This window comes from Peromyscus eremicus, chromosome 1, assembly GCF_949786415.1.
Source record: "Peromyscus eremicus chromosome 1, PerEre_H2_v1, whole genome shotgun sequence".
NCBI lineage: Eukaryota > Metazoa > Chordata > Mammalia > Rodentia > Cricetidae > Peromyscus > Peromyscus eremicus.
Genome location: NC_081416.1, coordinates 86,562,477 through 86,582,607, shown reverse-complemented (window position 1 = coordinate 86,582,607; position 20,131 = coordinate 86,562,477). Strand labels below are relative to the sequence as shown.

General features: G+C 37.9%; 1 protein-coding gene across 1 annotated transcript in view; it reads right to left on the bottom strand.

Annotated features, from left to right (window-relative positions):
* Positions 1–20,131, bottom strand: part of Sox6 (SRY-box transcription factor 6) — a 507,780-nt gene that overhangs the window by 119,038 nt on the left and 368,611 nt on the right. Inside the window, exon 8 of the mRNA XM_059259600.1 lies at positions 8,024–8,113. Within this exon, the coding sequence (XP_059115583.1) occupies positions 8,024–8,113 (90 nt within the window). The remainder of the gene's footprint in view (positions 1–8,023; positions 8,114–20,131) is intronic.

The window sequence follows — 20,131 nt, the reverse complement described above, 5'->3', positions numbered from 1 at the left end:
AGAAGCACTTCACAGGGCTGTCAGAATGAAGTTCCCTTGTAGTCCCCGCTGTGTGTTACTTGTGTGCTGTCTCTTTGGTTTTGGAGACAGTCTCACTGTGTAGTTCTGGCTCACCTTGAATTCACAATGTAATCTAAACTGGCCTCAAACCCACAATCATCCTACCTCAGCCTGCTGAGTTCTAGGATTACAGTCTTGACCACCATACCCAGGTTATGTTTATGTTTTTACTTCAGTATTTGCTACAGGCATAGTTGTGATCACTTGGGTTATGTGATGTACAGTTCCTAACTTTAACTCTTTTTTTTAAATTTTTTGTTTTTGTTTTGTTTGTTTGTTTTTCAAGACAGGGTTTCTCTGTGTAGTTTTGGTGTCTGTCCTGGATCTTGCTCTGTAGACCAGGCTGGCCTCGAACTCACAGAGATCTGCCTGGCTCTGCCTCCCTAGTGCTGGAATTAAAGGTGAGCACCACTGCCGCCCGGCTAACTTTAACTCTCCTAGGAACGACCCTGATGGAAGAGCAGTGCAGCACCTCTGCTCTTTGGTGTGAATGCTAAGAACTGAAGCTGACTAAGGTCAAAGCCCTCAGACACAGCGGTGAATACTACACATGACTGTACTTCAGTAATAGCTTTGAAAAACACTGGAACCGTTTGCAGAAATGCCACTGGAAAATGTATTTTCAGTCATTTTTCCATCAAAAAAAAAAAACCACTTCATTTTTCTAAGCTGTAGGAGGCCAGCCATACCTTTACTGCATCTACCTTATACCTAAATATGTATAGTGAAACATTTGATCACAAATAATACTAGAAAGGAATCATTCTTTTCCTTATTTCCTTCATTGCACATCATCTTTTTGTGTCTCTCATCAGCTGAGTATTGGACAAACACAAGCGAACACAAACCAACGTCACTGTTTCCCTGGCACAGTGCCCAAAGAAGTGCCTTCACATGAAGCATGAGATGCCAGCCATCATATCCCGGGGAAGATATGTGAAGCAGGGAGACTGGCTCAAAACCTTTCCTATAAACTGGAAAAGGTGAGCCTCTGCACAGCATAGAGCACAAATCCTCATGTTGCAGGCATGGCTCAGGGTCACCTCTGCATTCAGAAATGTGTCAAAGCATGGCTCTCCTGGAATCCCCTTCCACGTGGCACAACTCAAACCTGCCCACACTTGGGTCTTGTCCTCTGTCTTCCTGCCACATGTCTCCACCCTTCTCTCAGTTATTTAAGCACAGATGGCAACAAGTACTGTATAGTGAGGCCATGTTGTCTATGTCATGCCTGCCGCGTGTCAAAACCAAAGGTACGTGCAGAGCCAGTGTGTACCGTGGGAGAGGCCAGGAGTCCGGCCCAACTTCTCCCTCTGACAGTGTAAGGACTCAGAGAACTTAAAACCACTCTATTACGTCGAGCAGAGACTTCTGAGACCAAGTTTAGACCCCACCTCTACAACTTTCTGCATCATTTTGAACAGCTTATTTTCTGGTTTGTTGTTTTTTTTTTTTTTTTTTTTTTTTTTTTTTTTTTTTTTTTTACTCAGTTGTAAGAATCAACTATCATAAACAAAATATTTTAGATTTTTTTTGTTATTTTCTGTTTGTTTGGCTGGTTGGTTAGCAAGTGTTTTGAGACAGTCTCATTATGCCCTGGCTGGCCTGGGAACTTGTAGCCTAGGCTAGCCTCAAACTCACAGAGATCTACTTGCCTCTGCCTCCCTAGTGCTAGGATTAAAGGAGAGAGTCATCATACCTGGAATCTTTTGTTTTGTTTTGTTTTTTGAAAGAGGGACTCATTATGCAGCCCTGGCTATCCTGAAATTCACTATATAGACCAGGCTGGCCTCCAACACACAGAGATCTACCTGTCTCTGCTTCCAAGTGCTGGTATTAAAGGTTTATACCATCCTTTTTTTTTTTTTTCACTCATGGTAATCCTCCTGCCTTAGCCTTCCAAGTCTAGGATACAAGATGTAAGTCAGTACTCACAATTTTAGGTACTTTTATATTTCTATTTTGTGAACAATAAAGAATCTCACAAGATGAAAACCTCTATGTTCCAGGCAACCTGAGTTAACACATACAAATCCAACTGTATCAATGTCCGATGCCCCAACTTCTTCAAATGTTGTTTTGTGTTTTAAGAACAAATTCCCTGTTATCCCAACTCCCTAAAACATCACAAAACAGACATTTGCTCTTCTACCTAACACAACTTCAAGTCAGAGAGCATGTGTCAGGCTGATTCCCTCCTGCCTGTCACAATAAATATTCTGGACTCTTCACCATAAGACTGTTGCTATTAAACTCATGAAAGTCACCATATTTTATCCCCAAGTAATATGGTGACTGAAAAGGAGATGACCTGCAGAAATATGGCAGTGCACAATGTTGTAGAGTTTTTCTCCTGGTGTACTTAAAGGGTGCTAGGGGATATTTTAGGTGTTCTTATCACACTGAGAAAAACAGAATTCTTTGAGATAATGTTCCTATCAATTGGCTTGGGTGCAACCACCCATTCAGAATGTATGTGTAACACAAACATACTGTTTTCTGCCTTAAATATAAACAATAAAAACAGTGGTTGGAGAGATGGCTCAGTAGTTTTAAGAACACTTGCTGCTCTTCCAGAGGACTCAAGTGTGGTTCTCAGCATCCATGCCTAACAGCTCCCAAACGCCTGTAACTCCAACTCAATGGGATCTGACCCCTCTAGCTTCCTCAGATACCTGCATTCCTATGCACTTATCCACACACAGGCAATTACATACACATAACTAAAAATAATAAAATACACTGTTAAAGAAGCAATACAAACACGAATGAAGACAGACTCCATGACAACTCAGACTGACTCTCAAACTTCAGCTGTACTTTGGCCGCTATCCACTGGTCTCAGCAGTTTTGGTGTGCTTCATTTGTATAGTATTACATGAAGCAGCTTTTAAAGTGAACTCTTTAAAAGACATTACTGCTTCTTAGTTGTGTGGGAATATTAAGGTCTCTGGATTGGAGGTTCATTTTTCAATATTCTCTTATCTATTCTACAGCCCCCACTTTTTTGCTCTGCTCTCTAGTTCTTGAATATTCCACTAGAATTGATGTGGCTGTTCCTCCCTTTCAAAAAATTTGTTATACTGTATGACTTTAAAATAAAATATAAAGTTACAGAAAATATATAAACATAGATTAGTTAGCAAATCAGGTAATTATTAAATAGTCATAAAATGACAAAAATTCTAAAAGCACACAGTGGGGGGTACATAAAGGTATTTATAGAAACATACTCACAACCAAGTGCCTTTATTATTAAGTTTAAAAGTTTTTAAATGAAGCATTGAATGTGGGAAGTTAGAGTATATAAAAACAAACAAAAATATGACTAAAATAATGAAAAAACAGTGAAAACAGAATCAAGACAATGTGAGTGGTGTGCTGAAAAGGGGTGCCACTCTTCAAGGGTTATGAGTAAATGTAGAAAACTACTGCCAGGGAATGGGAAAGACAAAAGGAAAAAACAAATTTGCAAAAGTGAAATTCAGATATGTAACAGAAAATACCCAGAAGACCTGAAATGACAGATGCTGTACAATAAATCAATGATAACTCATTTGAAAATCTCACAATCTATATGATTTTAGGAAAAAAATTATGACAAAACTGACCTTACAAAGTAGAAAAAAGGTTTTAGGCTTTCGTGTTTTTCTGAATATATTATTCAGAATTTCAAGAAAGAAATAATATATGTATAATCTACTTGCTATTTTATATTATCTTAAAAAGGGAAGAAAAGGCCCATTCTACTTTGAACTCCAGAAGTAATAATGTTATATAATATGTACATATGTACATTATATATGCTATCTTATATATATTTGTGTATACACACACACATACACACACACACACACATATAGATAGATAGATAGATAGATAGATAGATAGATAGATAGATAGATAGATAGATAGATAGTACAAATAAATAAGTCACAAATCAGCCCCAATTTATGAGAGATACATCCTGCAGGACATTTGGAGGAGAATACCCCACAATTAAACTGAGTTTATTTCACAACAATTTCAAAGCCCCCAAACCAGCAAGGTGTGCCATGAAGCATAACACAATTCCTCATAGCGAGTTCTAAGGGACTAGAACTAGAAGTATATTGTTAATGAGAAAGAATAACTGGTGTAGGCGTGGTGGTACATGCTTGTCATTGGCATAAGGGAGGTAAAGGCAGGGGAGGCAAGGGTTCAGGGTCATCCTTGAGTATTATAAATTCAAGGCCAGCCTGGGCTACATGAGATGGTATTTCAATAATAAATTAGGTTATCTCAATACAAGTATGGAATACTAAAACCAACACTATAAATTAAAAATTATGTCAAAATATTTGCTACTGACTCTATTGCTCAATAATGTTCTTAGCAGCCTAGGTAATGTGATATGAAGTAATGAGACAAAGAGTCATTCTTGTCAGCTGCAACATGATTAGACCTAGTAAGCCCAATAAAAAGGGAAACTATACACTGAACCAGCAAAATTAATTTGTAAAACTTAGTATAATCTCTAAATATAGTAACAAAAAATAAGATTAAGTATATCTCAAATATGAATAAAACACAAAAGGAAATGTGCAGAATTAAAACCAAACCTTTCCTGAGGAACACACAAGAATTAATTAAGGAGATGGAGAGATAGCTCGGTGGCTAAGAGCATTATAGTAGATGATCTGAGTTCTGTTCCTAGCATCCTCATGGTGGTTCACAACTGTCTGTAACTCCAGTTCCAGGGGAGTCTAGTGCTCTCTTTGGGCCACAATGTGCACTGCATGCAGGCAGCACACACACATACACACACACACACACACACACACACACACACACACACACACACACTATAAATATTCTTAAAAAAAAGAATTGAATAAATTGTTCTTAATGAAAATATACAATTTCATAAAGATTTCTGTTCACCCAAAATTTTATATAAATGTAATTTTAAAACATTTTGGAATGTTAATTAACACACTGATATAAAACAATCCAAGATAAACTTTAGAAAAGTATGAAAATACCTTTGATAAAAGTTATAATACATGTGAAATATACTATATTAATAATTATTAAAGTACTAGTAAAAGTTTATATAAATGGTTCCAAATGCATAATTAAGGAAAGATACTATTCCCAGTCAAAAGAGATCTGAGAATTCAGTCATAGCGTATAATGTTATTTTTTAACTGCTTAAAAAAACTATAACTCTAGTTGACATAGTACATCAAATATATTCAGGAGGGAAGAAAAGCTTAAACGCTTCAACACAGAACCAACTAACTGGGAGAAAATATGGCTAAATAGTATCTAATCTCAAGAGTGGGAGAAGCCTGCACAACAAACTGCAACAGAGTCAAGCAGTTAAGGGCAAGAAAGACAGACTTGTGTGTGCCAAGATGTGATGCTATTAAATACACCCAAGAGCTCTCTAGCTCTGACAGTCTGGCCAGCTCTGGACAAGTCCTCTAGAAGGAAATGAGCAACTTGGTGTTGAATCAAAGACTTGGTTGACTCAGGGAAGCTTCACTTTATGCCACATGTTTGCCAATAATGATTTTTAAAGGTTGCCTATCCAGACGAAACCCACACTAAGGAGAAGCAGCTCACAGGGGATGTACTAATTCTATACAAAACTTAGGGTATAGATGAAAACTAAAACAGACGACTGCACCACAAGATTTATGCAGAATTAAAGAAGGCTTCTGTTTTTATTATGTGTTGTACTCTGTTTCTTACAAATAAATATGTACAAATTTTGGAATCAGGGGAAAGTAGGACCTACTGAGACATAATGCTTGAGATAGGAAATATTGATAACCCACAACAGTATATAAGAGATACATTGTAGATCATCTTTAAATCCCAGAGAAATGGTACCAAGTGCAGGACTACAGCTGGCCAAGTCACACATAGAACAACAACAAAAAGGTGTGTTCTCTCAGCAACAGTTAAATCAAACCACTTTAGCTAAGATTTTTAATGCCTAAATTAATGAATGATTGCTATATTTTCTGTAGGTAATATGTATAGTGACAACATGCTAAAATGTATGAAAAGAAAAATGTACAACAAGTTAAATGGAAAATTCAGTAATAATATTATCATTTATGTCTATAAAATTCAAACTAGCTCACCATTGGAAGCTCACATAACCTACAAGACCTCCAGAGAAATGGGGTGCAAAGGCTTGATTCTGCGTGTTTCACTTTTGAGAATTACACATTTTGAGCATCTAAAACTTACGCTTTTTTTTTATTCTAAACTCATAATTAGAATTAAGTATAAATAAAAGTGAAAGGTATGGGAAAACATACCCTGAAGTGTATAAAAAGCCAGGATTTATTATCAAGGAGATAATAAAGTGTTAGCTTCCATGCTGCTAGGAGAAAGCAAGACCCCCATCACTCATGTTGGCAAACGCTTGCCTTTGCATAAGCCATTCCTGTCCTCACTGTTATAAAACCAATGGCTCTGGAAAGAGAAGAAAACACAAAATGACGTGTGAAGTCACACAGCCCGTGTTGTTGCAGCTGGATGGAGAATATGTCACTAATGACTTTTCTTTCTACCCATCAGTTATGTTGAGATTCCTTTTTTCCAAAATAGCAAATGGCCTTTATGAGTACAAAGCAGAAGCAGTAAAGTTCAAAATAATGTTCCATTTCCACTTGATTTTGACACTCTGTTAGTTAATGGAATGAATTATTAATTACTCATCATGAAAGGACAACTGTTCTCTGCATTCGAGTTGAATGGGACAGAGATTTACCAACTTTCTGTGATAAATTAAAAATAACATTTTCATGAGATATCTACTACCAAATGGTTGTCTGAAGCTAAACAACCCAAATTTGTTTGGTAAATCCAGAGAACTAGTGGGATTAAGTCCCTGAAGTGTTTGTTCCTGCAAACTGAGTGTGGAAATCTGTGAGAGATGACTGGCAGCATTACTAGGTGGCCTGGCTTCTTCTCACGGCACAGAAGTGAAAGACTGTGACACTTCTTCTCCAGGAGTCCACAAGAAGAGCTGGAGTAGGCCAGAAGCACAGATGTTTTTACTCACAGGCTAATGCAATGCTGAAATACACTGTACTCCTCCATGTCTTAATATTTTAGAAGAGTGACATACAGGCAGGGGGTGAAGCTACAGGGCTTCCTAGCACCTTGCCTAGTTCCTGTTTAGTTCAGTTCCCGGAACCACAACAATAAATAAATTAGAAAACAAAGATATTCTTGGAGTCCAAGAGCAGGAACTGCCAAGTCCCAGAACTCACTTTGCTCCGAATCAATTCTCAATCACCTGGGCACATCAACAGTAACCATCACTGTAACATGCACACCCCAGTACTCTGCTGAGTGCCAAGTGCTACAGGTGTGGGCCCTTCCCATGTGTCAACTCTCCCAAGGAGCTTAGGAGTAGATGCTCTTATCACCTCTGCAGGGACAGGGAGTAAGAAACAGAAAAACCCAGTGCTTTGACAAAACTACTCAGGCATAACGATAGAGGCAGGATGGGGACCAAGGTAAATAGGTCTCAGAAATCAGCCATAAAATGTGATTCAGGGCATGCATATTCCATCTGCTTTTGTTGGTATTTCATGGATATCTTCTTTCCAGCAAGAGAAATTCACACAAATAACTTCAATCTATAAACTGAGGTACTATTAGGATTCTAAGAAAAAAGACGGGATATCTTTAAACTGCTCTGCACTGTTTACAAAACTTTGCCTCCACCATTTTTAATCAAGTAAATTCACAAGGTAGTTTGTACACTATATCAGAGACAGCAAATGTCCATAGTGTACACCTTACAGAGAAAACATTCAGGAATGTGTCACACCCACATTTCCAAGGACAACCTAGTTTAGCAGTAAGAATTGAGAGTCCTGGCACAAAGAATAGCAGCTGTGTGGGATATGTGAAGTAACATCTGACACATACGATACTTTTTATATTTTACCTTTGATTTCTCCAAGAAGTTCACTCGTATTTAGTCTTTCCATTTTTTCCTTCCAATCTTTTGAAAGTAGTTTTTCCATGCAGGAGGAATCTATTAAAATACAAAAGTAAGTATTAAAGATGTATATTACAGAGCCAGAGAGCTAGATGATGGAGCAATTGGCCCCTGGGAAACAAACAAAACCTGTTGTTTTAATTCTACCATTATTCTATTACAAAACACCATGACTGAGGTAAACTACTGCTCCAGGTGATAGTGTTCCATAACCCACACTTAGCAGCTGAAATCTAGGGATATTTAATCAATGTTTATCATTTATCAGACTGATAAGACAGAACAAAGGTACTCTCCTACAGCTTTAAATTTATATGATAGTTCTTTTAGCCCAGGTTATATTTTAAAAGTCTAAGCAAAATTTATATGCTGTACAAGGAACAATGATAAATTGTTAAGGGAGAAGAGGCCAATTGACCTGTAACCACTTAGCCCTTAAAAAAAAGAAATTCAACTTTTGCAAAACTAAATAATGGACAAGTAAATAAAATCAAGATGCTCTTTGTACCCTCATAGTGAAAACTACTAAAACTTTTATATAAAAACGACGCACATGTTTATTAAGGAAAACACTTGTTTAAATAGCATCATCTGTCCTAGCACATGTTCAAATAATGTTCTAGACTACAGGGAGCAATTACATTTGTTTTATAAAGATTCATAAGATTACAGAAATATAAACATGAGAACACCATAATAATGATCTATTTTTTCCTACATGCACTGTTTTCTTCTCTGGCTTCAGATGGATTTGCAAGCAGGCCTCCTGCTTACAACTGTCTGCATGTACCGTTTCCAGACTCAACTCTTAACAAATAGGCTATGTTTCCAGGGAATGCAGATTTTAAAACTCCCATTAAACTTTAGCATTCCAAGTGTCAAAGTTTTGATAATTTTCTTTTAAAATTATACTTAAAATGGTTTCTCCAGTTCCAAATGCTTTTTCTCCCCCATATCAGCACCTATCTCTTAAGCATTTTCTCTTTCTGTTTTTCTCCTCTAGCTTCCAAATCGGCCTTGAATTTTTCAGATTGACAGTTAGGTCAAGATGTCTCTAAAGGGCTTTAGAGGCTAAATAAGCTTTGCAAAAGCAGTGATCCTTGCTTAAGAGATGAGAAGACCTTCACATGATTAGAAAGTATTGCTGAAAACAATTAACATTTGTTTGTGACAAGATCAATCCATCAGAGAATGGATGGAAGCCAGATCCTAGTGTCCTGATCGGGCTGACATTGTCACAGGACCCTGTGACATTTCTACATAGAAATTCCACTAAGTGAAAGCCATCTGCCTCTTTCCTGACTTCTTTCCACTTCACATGGATAAATGGGGTATATAGTTTGCTCGATGCCTATATTTTTTTCCAGTATTAAAACTGAATTTATAGGGCCAAAGAGGCTTCAAATATTCAAAGGCATGCCAGCTAGACATTTTTGTTTCTCCAATCAGTTTGGGATTTCTGAGCAAGATGGTGGTAACATTAGAAAACAGATGAGAAAGATCAATAAAAGATCTTAAATTTTATACTCTACTAAAGCTTGCTATATTTTCACCCATTCTTGTATGTTCTATCATTGCACTATACTGATACCCACTGGCACAGATGCTGGAGTCCAAAATGTCTGGTTAAGCTAGAGTTGAGATGATATACCCATAAGACAAAACCCCAATACATCAAGGATGGCTACAAAGTCAGGTCAAGTGCACACATATACACTAGATGTAAAGTATGTCTCTAATTTCTATAAATAGACTCAAAATACCCCAGAGATCCAAGGAAAGAATGCTGAAGCTCCATAAGAGACAAACATAGCTCTATGGACAACAAGAATGTATGCTGCAGCATAAACCCAGGAGCTACACATTGGCAGGCTCCAAGGCATTTGACATCTACTAAAACATCCGTCCTTGCTAATGCTGAGATCCAGCTACACTAGCTCCTGCTTCAGTAGAAAAAGCTGAAGGAAAAAAGAAAACAGATTTTGTATGTCTACATTAATAGGCAAGAAGATATTTAATAACAACCACTGATAATATTTATCTAAGGTCACTCGCAGTCACTACATGCAACTTTATCATCCTTTGATCTTAATTCTAGAGGCCTTGAAATTAACACAGTCTCTTGACTCCTCATCTGACTGTCAAGCCATCAAGGACCACAATGGTGCTGTTGAACAGAGCAAGTGAGATGAGTATGAAGGGCCAGAAGCTGTTACTGGAAGTCTCTGATCAGAGATAAGGAAACATGTAAAAGGTCCAAAGCTGTACATGAAAAGTTGTGTTGTCAGAGGTGAAAATACTGGACCAGTGCACACTCAGTATTTTGGTAGGGATGCTGGTTTAATGTGAGGCTCCCTCCCCATTCTACTACAATCTTCCTACACATCAATAGGATGGTAGCTTTGCAGAGGCAGCTGGTCAGAGCAGACTTTATCCCATTGTGATTTAGCACAACCTCAGAGATCAAAGAAGAAAAACTATACAAATGAGCCCTTACAGTGTACACAGAAAGAACAAAACAGTGTCTCCATACAACAGTCACAGTGATTCTGATGGGATAAAAAAACCCAAATGTCCCCTGGATAGTTTATGGTCTGTCACGGAACAAATATATTTTTTTGATTAATTTGAAAACAACTTTCCACTCAAGGAGACAATGACAATAAGTTTTATTATTTAAGTTTGACTGTTTTAACTTCTGTGATTAAACTGTCTGAAGCTACAGAACCAAATGACTCTTCAAGATTGAGAGAAAGAATCATAATACTACAGTACACATTGTAGTATCCCTACAATATAGAAACATTAAAAACCGGCATAAGTTATAGTGCCTCAAATTTGTGTAGCATGTCATCAGAGACTAGAGTTTGCCCCTTTCACCTTAGAGAGTTTAATTCCGTCAGCTAATACCTACTCAATGAAACACAGAGCCTCAGGTTATTTTGCCTATTATTTTATGAATGATGGGGTTTTTGTTCTAGCTAGTTTCTATTTGAAGCAAAGATATGACAATTCCACAGCTCTAGACAAGTACTCAGGTATACAGTTTTGGGTAGGCTGGTTTTGGGAGTGAGGGTGGGGGTTTTGTCAGTTTGCTTATTATTTCAAATTTAACTTTTTATCTTTCAGAAAACTTATTTTAAACTTTTTCTAACAAAAGAAAGATACATTTCAGGACTGTTTTTATTTAAAATGTGCTGTACAACAGATTCTCAACATGGTTCTGCTTCTTAGAAATTGAGAATTTAGGCTAAGTAAAGGAAATGCTTACCATGATGTGCTAATGCACTGGCTTATAACAAATTTTATGAAAGAAGAGATGCTCAAGGTGGGATTATCTCCTAATCTGTAGACTGATATTTTAGGAATCATTTTCAGCTTGGAGCATACGTATGTACATATATATGGAGTATATACATGTACATATATATGACTTCAGGAGTTCTAACTATGATAAAGGTGATAAAGGTTTATCTTCTCTGTTAAAGAGAATAAATAAATCATCAAAGTCAAGGAAGAAGACAGAATAATGAGAAATGCTTCATAATACTTTGAAACAGTTTATCTGTGAGTAAACATTTATTATTCCTTTCACTTCCATGTGATATTGAAAGTCAGAGGGCTAAAATGTCACAAACATGACACAAAAAATAACTTTCAAATATTTTAGTGAAGAAACAAATGCTTCAGTCCCTGTACACACATTTCTTCCTGCTTTAGTGGTGCTTAAGACAATAGTAAAGGCATCCCTTTATTTTACCATCAGAAACAGAAGTTTCAAATGCAGTCACTTTCTCTGCATTCACAAATACTGATAATTTATCTGAAGTGCTCGTGGCTTTCGTTTTCAGCGAAACCTGACAATGTACATTTATTCACCCCCTCAGCAGCCCCAAGCATTTTCATTAAGGACATACAGATACAGTTATCAGCTACTGTACAGTTTTTTGCACAGTGGCAAGAGCTCCACAATACAGTGGGATAAAATTGGAGCTTGGAGAGCTTGAAGAGCACTCTTAAATTTTAATTAAAACCCTCCAAGCTCACTAAAAATAATTAGACACTAAAATGTGCCAGTTTTATTTTGAAGTCACTATAACATACAAAGCAATGCTCTATGATGACTGCCCTACACACACACACACACACACACACACACACACACACACACACAATGAAACAACTGACTTTCCAAATAAGAACAAGGGGTATAAATAGAGTCTGTTTTCAACCAAGCTCTTCATGCCGGGAGCTGACAGAAAAGCCCACAGAGTGTGTTTTTCAGACTGAACCAAACAAACCTAGAAATAACTTCCCTAGCCCAGTGTGCAGATCACCAACCAGCTCCACAGAAAATCCAGTGTGGAAAGAACAGTGCACACTATATCACTGAGCTTTTCTGATCCAAGAGCCAACCCTTTAACCTCTTAAATGTTTCTGCTAACTTAAAATATCTCATACAATGCTATACCCCGTCCTATTTTTAGGCAAGTAGCAAGAGAAAGCATGCCTTTCCCATCCAGCAGGGCAGCGGTCTAAACATCAACACCGATGCTCTGCCAGGAAGAACTGGACTTCTCAAGCACTTGATCATTAAGGAATGCACCAACTGTTTTGGATAATCTCGTGCCAGTCCCCTTGTGCTCCACACTCCCCTGTGGGAGTGGCCAATCTTGTCCTACTCCTAATTCTTCATTTTCCTCCTCCACAGCATGCCCTCTCTCCAAAAAGATGAGAAGTAAGGCATTTATGCCTAGCAATGAGAAAGCAGGCTCACTTCCCCAAACAGACCAAAACTTTAAAACAATTAACCCTCCCCTCTTCTTTCAGATAAATTGCTAAGTATAAAATGCAATCTGTTCCCTTTGTTTACTCAATAAGAACAATTTGTAAATGACTCAAGGATAAAATTCAGAAAATGTTGTGCTAAATTAGAACCATTATAAACATGCTAATGACTCAATACTCAAGTAAAACATGCATGATCGGTGTGAAGGGAGAGATTTCATTCCTGTAAAATTCTGTTGTGCTGCCTTAAAATGATTTGGTCATTAAATCAGATACAGCTCTTGCAAGAAAAATGTGAATTCCACAGCCACTTTACTGAACAATATGCTGTGAGTGTGGGGGTGTTTGCAGGAGGGGCATGTGGGGGAAGCCACTGAGGTGTTGGAAATGTTGTTAGAAATGTTAGATGTGAGACTCTGGGGTGTTCGGAAGGAAGCAGAGGCCCCACATCTAAAACCTGCCAGACACACAGGCAGGCGTTTTCATGTCAGGCAATCTTTTCTCCAGGTGCTATTTTTATCTACCAGACCTTTTCTTAGGCCACCCTAACAACTGGCACGAAGCATACATTCATGAAAGTCACACTGCTCTATATGAGCAGGCAAGAGGCATCTCTCTCATTTGCTCGCCAAGGCTCCTGCCACCTAAAAGACGAACACAGGGATCATCAACAACCCAATTCCTCTCACCTGCTCATCAAAGCATAACCACTCAGGTGCTAATACAGGGAAGAAAGGACACACTCCACCGGTGACCTCCGGCTCGCAGCCTGGTGCTAGAGCTAGAGCACTCTCATTTTGGAAATGAGGAGAAACAGAGTGGAGATGAGGAAGCCGCTGGCATTGCGGCCTTCAGATGGTGACAGCTCTGGTGCACTTCAGAGCTTGCTTTACTGAAAACTATTTAAATCACTGTTTAAACATCAGCTTTATGGTCTGTACAACACAGCAGCCAGCCACGGAAAGGGAACACTTTTATACTTCAGATGTGGACAGAAACACAAATTCTTTGGACAAAGAATTGTCCAAAGGACAAAGGACAAAGCAGTGGTGTCTGTCCAGCAGCCCAGTCTCCTACACATGTTGCTTGGCTAGTCTTTCTGACCCTCCATTTTGCTTTTTCCATAATGCTTCATATGGTTTGAACTAAAAGCTTTCCTTTCTTGAATACCATCCACTAAACACTCAGTACAAATTTCATTAAAAACTGCCCTGAACTCAACAGGTCATTTCTTCTAAGACAGGTTTTGTTTTCCTGAGAAGGGCATGTGCAGCCTTGGGCCTTTGTTCTCCACTGTTTACCCTTGCACATGAGACCTTCAGATGTCCATAGATTCACCATGATAGAAGTGTCTGTTAAAAACTGAAGGCACCCATACTTACTAAGCTATAGCCTACCAATGGCATTTCACCTCAGCTCCTGCTGCCCCTGATGCTTATAATCATCAACTACTTGTTTTACTATGTCAGATTCAATACAACTGATTTTAAAAAACAACATTGGATTTTGGATATAATTTATTTTTGTATGTCTAGTGTGTCCTATATTCCATTTGTTTATTTACTTTTTTTTACACAGGATCTGGTGGATCTCGGCCTGACCTGGCCTAGAACTCCTGGTGTAGCCCAAAATGATCCTCCAGCTGTATATAAAATGCTAGAGATCTAACCCAAGGCCTTGTACCTGCTAGCTAAGCACTCTACCAACTGAGTCACAACCCCAGAAGCCTATAGTCCCTCTTTTAAGAAATGTTTTTTAATTCTATGATTCTGGGCATACATGTATCCCTGTGTATGGGGGTTCCATATAGAAGCCAAAGGGAAACAGTTGACCTCCACATATTTTTAAGGCAGAGTCTCTCATTGAGCTTAGAGCTCACAGTTCCTTTAGAGTGGTTGGCACTGAAGTCCCAGGAATCCTCTTGCCTCGGCCTCTCTGATATCTAGGCTTTGCTCTGGATGGTTTTTCACTGGGTTCTGAGGATCCAGCTGAGGTCCTCGCCCACTGAGCTATCTTTCTAGCACACTGAATGCTCCTGCTATCTTGGAGCTGCCAACTACAGACCTGTATCCTCTGCTTTCTGCTTCTCCTCCTGACCACACAAGGAACTGGACTAACAGAATTTTCTGCTGGGACTACTGAAAGCCTTTCTCATGTTCAGGTCAGAAACTAGAAGTGTGTGGACCTAGGATTGCTGTGGACAACACAGACAGATCCCAATGGCTCTAAGAGAAAATACGAAGAACATAAGCAAGGAGTAGAGAGAACAGAAAGAGGATGAAGGCTTGCATCATATTAGCTCACTTATACCCTCCAATAGAAGCCAAATGCTATTCCTGGTCTTCTTGGTGAAATAAGACAATATATTATATTCGCTTAAGTGTCTGCAAATTGGAGCTTAAAAAGCTAAACAATGTGAAAAACCATAACAAAAGAGTATGGAGTATATAATATATGTGCAAATATGTTATGTTCAAAGTTTGAATCACATGGAAAACAACATCCACTTGCAATACTACATCGACTTGTAAACCTTGGAATGAGTTTCTAACTTGATTGAAAGGCCATAGCAGCAGTGCTGACCACAGCTAGTCCTCTATAGAAGTCAGTACTTCTTAGCATGATGCCAACCACTGGAAACACAGCAGAAACAAAGTGAAAATGGAGGCTCAGTATACAACAGAGTGGGGAAAAAAAAAAGACATATCTGAGGTCAACAGACTTCCAGTTTCTAAGTTTCATACAAACAACCTTTGGTGAACTGTTATCAAGTTAAAGTGTAGCATAACCTTCAATCAATGATACCCCTTTTGGTCTATTTTATTGTGTATTGGCAACCCATAAAAGGACAACATAATAAGAGGATGTAATATCCAGTGGGTTTCAGGTCCGTTCATTATGGGCCCTAGTGATGCCTCCTATTTGGAATTCTTGGTTTTTCCATGTTTAGACAAGTCCTCAAAAAATTGTCTTACTCCCTTCTGCATGCCTGGTGCTTTCTCAACCATTCTTTCATATGTCCTCCTGACCAAAATGTCTCCCTCTTCTTGATAACACACACACACACACACACACACACACACACACACACACACATACACACCTACTATTCTCGATGGCCTACACTAACTTACCACTTCAAATATCAAAGCTCACTCTCTAGACAGGAGAATAACACTTGCCAAGCTTCTATTATCTCATTAATCTCCCATTTAACTCTGAGCTTTACAATTCCTATATCTGTTACTACTACTATTTATCAATTTCACCATTGTATAGACTAATATATGGTCAAGTTCACTCTATTTTACATAACATTAAGTTGTTTGAGGATAAGAAATAACTCTAATACCACTTGGTATTTCTCCAAATTTGATTAACTCCAAACTCTTAAAATTCCTTGATGTGGTTAAAAAAATCATTTTTATTGCATACCAAGTAATTACAGAAATAGTTTTATTGACATTTGTATTATTTTTCTTGGGTTTTTATGTTTCTATATGTTTATATTAACTGGCATCATATATTACACCTACATACTTAAGAACAATTTATACATATGTCAAGTATGTCAGAATACATATCATAAACATTTTACCTTCTCTACAATGTGCCTAACTTACACTATAAAGTGCTTTTTGATGAGCTACAGATTTTATTATTAACTTTTCTCTTTATGATTAGTATTTCTAAGTCCAATGAAATGTTGTCTACACTAAGATCCGAAGGATTTTTCTCCTATTTTCTTGTAAAAGTTTTATAGTTCTGCTGACCTGTATGCTTCTCCTTGAGGACTAGATTTCATGGTACTGGAGAACTCTATGCAAACTTACAAAAGAAAGAAGCAACCAACATTATTATTCAGCAATGACATCTATAAACCTCATCAATCACCAGCATGGTATGATAACCCTAAGGGTGCAGTAGTGGTACACATATCTTAGCAGTAACCAATAGCTCCTCTAATTGAACTTAAGACCTGCTCAACAAGAGGGAACTCCTACCTGATACTGGCAACCTAGCCAGCTACCCAGAAATAGCAAAGTCACAGATTTTGGAGGAGAACCCACAATATCATGTTACTAAACCAGCATAATCCCTAACATTATAATTATTGGTCCTTATACCCACAGATAAGTGTAGTCCTCACCCCTCATCAAGGCAACTTTTCTTTGCAACAGACAGAGATCATTACATAAAACCACAACCAATCAAAATGCAGAGCTCTGGAGCCCAGTCCCAGTGAATATATCTCCAAAACAACTTCCAAGGTTCAGGGAACATTGCAGAAGAGGCAGCAGAAAGATAAGAGCCGGAGGATCAGGGAGTTTACAGTGTCTCCTGGTGCTGTCAAAAGCTACACCCATAAAGTCTCACCAACAGGACTGCCTAAACATGAGCTGAACAAGGATAACAATAGACATGCTGAGTGGATAGGGAAAAACCATTAGGCCTCAAACCTACACAAAGAACTATAGGCACCTAAGGAATGCTGAGAGTGGAAGAAACAGTCTTCTCCCAGGAAGAGCATACTAATCGGTTATCCAATACCAAATGGTCAGCCCTGAAAATACACACACACACATATACACACACAGTGATATATATTGTGAGATGTGTGTGTATATATATAGATAGAGAGAGAAAGAGACAGAGAGAGACAGAGAGAGACACATACAGAGAGAGAGAGAGAGAGAGAGAGAGAGAGAGAGAGAGAGAGAGAGAGAGAGAGAGAAGCCATGGATTTTAAAAAGAACAATTTGGGTTATTTGGGAAGATGTAGAGGGAGGAAAGAGAAAGGGGAAATGATGTAATTATAATCTGGAAAATAAAAGAAATAAAAAAGTTTTACAGTTCTGGTTTTATATTTAGAATGAAGTTCATTTTGTTTTGTGTGTTCTGTGAGTGAAAAAACAAACCAAACTTTGTTTCATGTATGTGTCCAGTTGTTTCAAATTATTTGTTTAACGATGTTTTTTTCCTTCTTAACTGAGCTGGGCAGGGCTTTGAGAGTCTGGGGCGACTGCTGCTGGATTTCTGCCTGTTCTGCTGATGGTTCTAGCTCTGTGACACCTTGAACTCAAGTAGAATGAGAGCGTGCTCTTGGCTGTACTTGGTCCTTAGCAGTTTTAAATGTGTCTTGCCTTACTTACAAAACAAAAGGTTTGGTGGGATTTTTCTGAAATTTATAGGCCAATTTTAAATCGTACTTATTGTTTAACATGTGCACGCAAAGTTTCAAATTTCTCTCCAGCATTCTTAGCTGGTCTGATACATTCTTATTAGAGTAATTTTCCATTATCATCTAGTTAAATATATTTTGTAGCTGTATATGATATTTTTTTCTCTTATCCATGGTTGATTTAGAACATGTAGTTTAATTCCTATTTGGGAAATTTTTAATTTTCCTTTTGTTATCAATTTCTAATCTTTTTCCATGTAACCAGAGAATCTACTCCTTATAAATTTACAGAGACTTGCTTATAGCACAACCTAAACTTTATGCAAAATGCTCCAAATTCACTTAAAATGAACAGTTATGCAGAAGTTTGCGTGTGCCATGTGCTGTTACCATCAATGAAGTCCTGGGGATACGCAGTTTTGTTCAGATCCTCTGAATTCCCGGATTTTCCAATAACTGAATTGAGGGTGTGCCTTTTGTTTCAACTCTTCTCTTTATTTTGAACCTACGTTATTAGGAGCACATAGAGGTTGGAGCAGAAATACTAACTGACACTTGTTTCTGCTTCATGGGACTGGAGGCTAACATTCTTAAACAAATTTAGATTTTTAGTAATTATTTCTTCAAAACTTCCTCAGCTGTCTCTTTCAGGCACTCCTGCCACCTGCAGGGCTCACCATCAGCTCCACTGGCTCTGCATCCCTTTCATTGTCATGCTTTTCTCCCTTGCTCTTGTTCTCTGGTTTGGACAGTTTCTACTGTAGAGTCTTCAGTTTTACTCCTTTCTTAACCTGCACTGACTGTTGCAGTTACATTCTCTAAGTACTGCTTTGCTCAGCTCTTGGGTAAGTAAATGTTCTGGTTTCCTGTTTTCTACTTTCTCAAGACACTTGAAGGGGGTTCTGACTGCTTGTATCTTGTATCGGAGGGGGTCGACCAAGGACCAGTTATTCCTGTGTAGTCCAAAGCAAGAGTAGAATATATTTTTTGAAATGACATTGTAATACAGAAAGAAAACAAAACAATGTTGATAATGACAGATTAGTATAACAATTCATGGTTGATATGAATTTATATCAATATAAAGAACTTCATGCTAAAAAATTAAAATTTTTAGATAAAATACAAAATTTTCTGGAAAATGCATATACCAAGATAGAAAATTGATCACTGAAGTGACCAGGCACAAATTGCCAGACTGGTGAATTTTTCTAAACAATCAAGGAAAAAACGTTAAAAATCTCATACAAACATTTCCCAAGCATGTAAAACCAAATACATACATACACACACATAATAAATACTTTATAATTTATAAATAAGTAAAATGGTAATAAACATTTTAAGTTATTTATACCCACAAAAACATGTTGCCAAGTACAACTGCTGAAAAAAGAACAAGAAGGGTTTATTCTGGGACTGTAAAGGTCCATAAAGATTCAGATGCCATGCAGTTTAATGTCTTATTGTAAGAAAGAGAACCATCTGATCATTCTGTTGGGTATAGATAAAGCACTTTATATGCTTAATCCCATTCATGGCATAACTTAAATACTCAGCCATCTAAGAACAGGAGGGACTTCTAGCAGGTGTGATTATTAAAGGCAAAACATGGAATATTGTCCTATGAAAGGAGGAATAAGACAGAAATATCAACACTTACTCTTCAGTTTTCTGTTATTCTGGAGATTCTAGTCAGAGAGATGGGGTAATACGGTATATATAAATAATATGTATAGTCAACTTCCATCTTCCAATCCAGCTCAACAGAGCGAAAGTCAACAACTCTCCCTAGATACTTTAGAGAAGTGGATCATGCAACAAATTGCTGTCCCTGAATGAGAGATGCAGAAGTCAGACACGAAGAATCACAACTCACACACAGACAGACACACAGAACCACAACTCAAACAGACAGCCACACCAAGAACCACAATTCACCACACAGACAGATACACACAGAACCACAACTCACAACACAAGAGGAAACAAACACAGCTCACAACATAGATGGGCCCATAATGAACAACTCACAACACAGGTGAACATAAACAAAACTCCCAAGAGATGTAAAGAACGCCTAG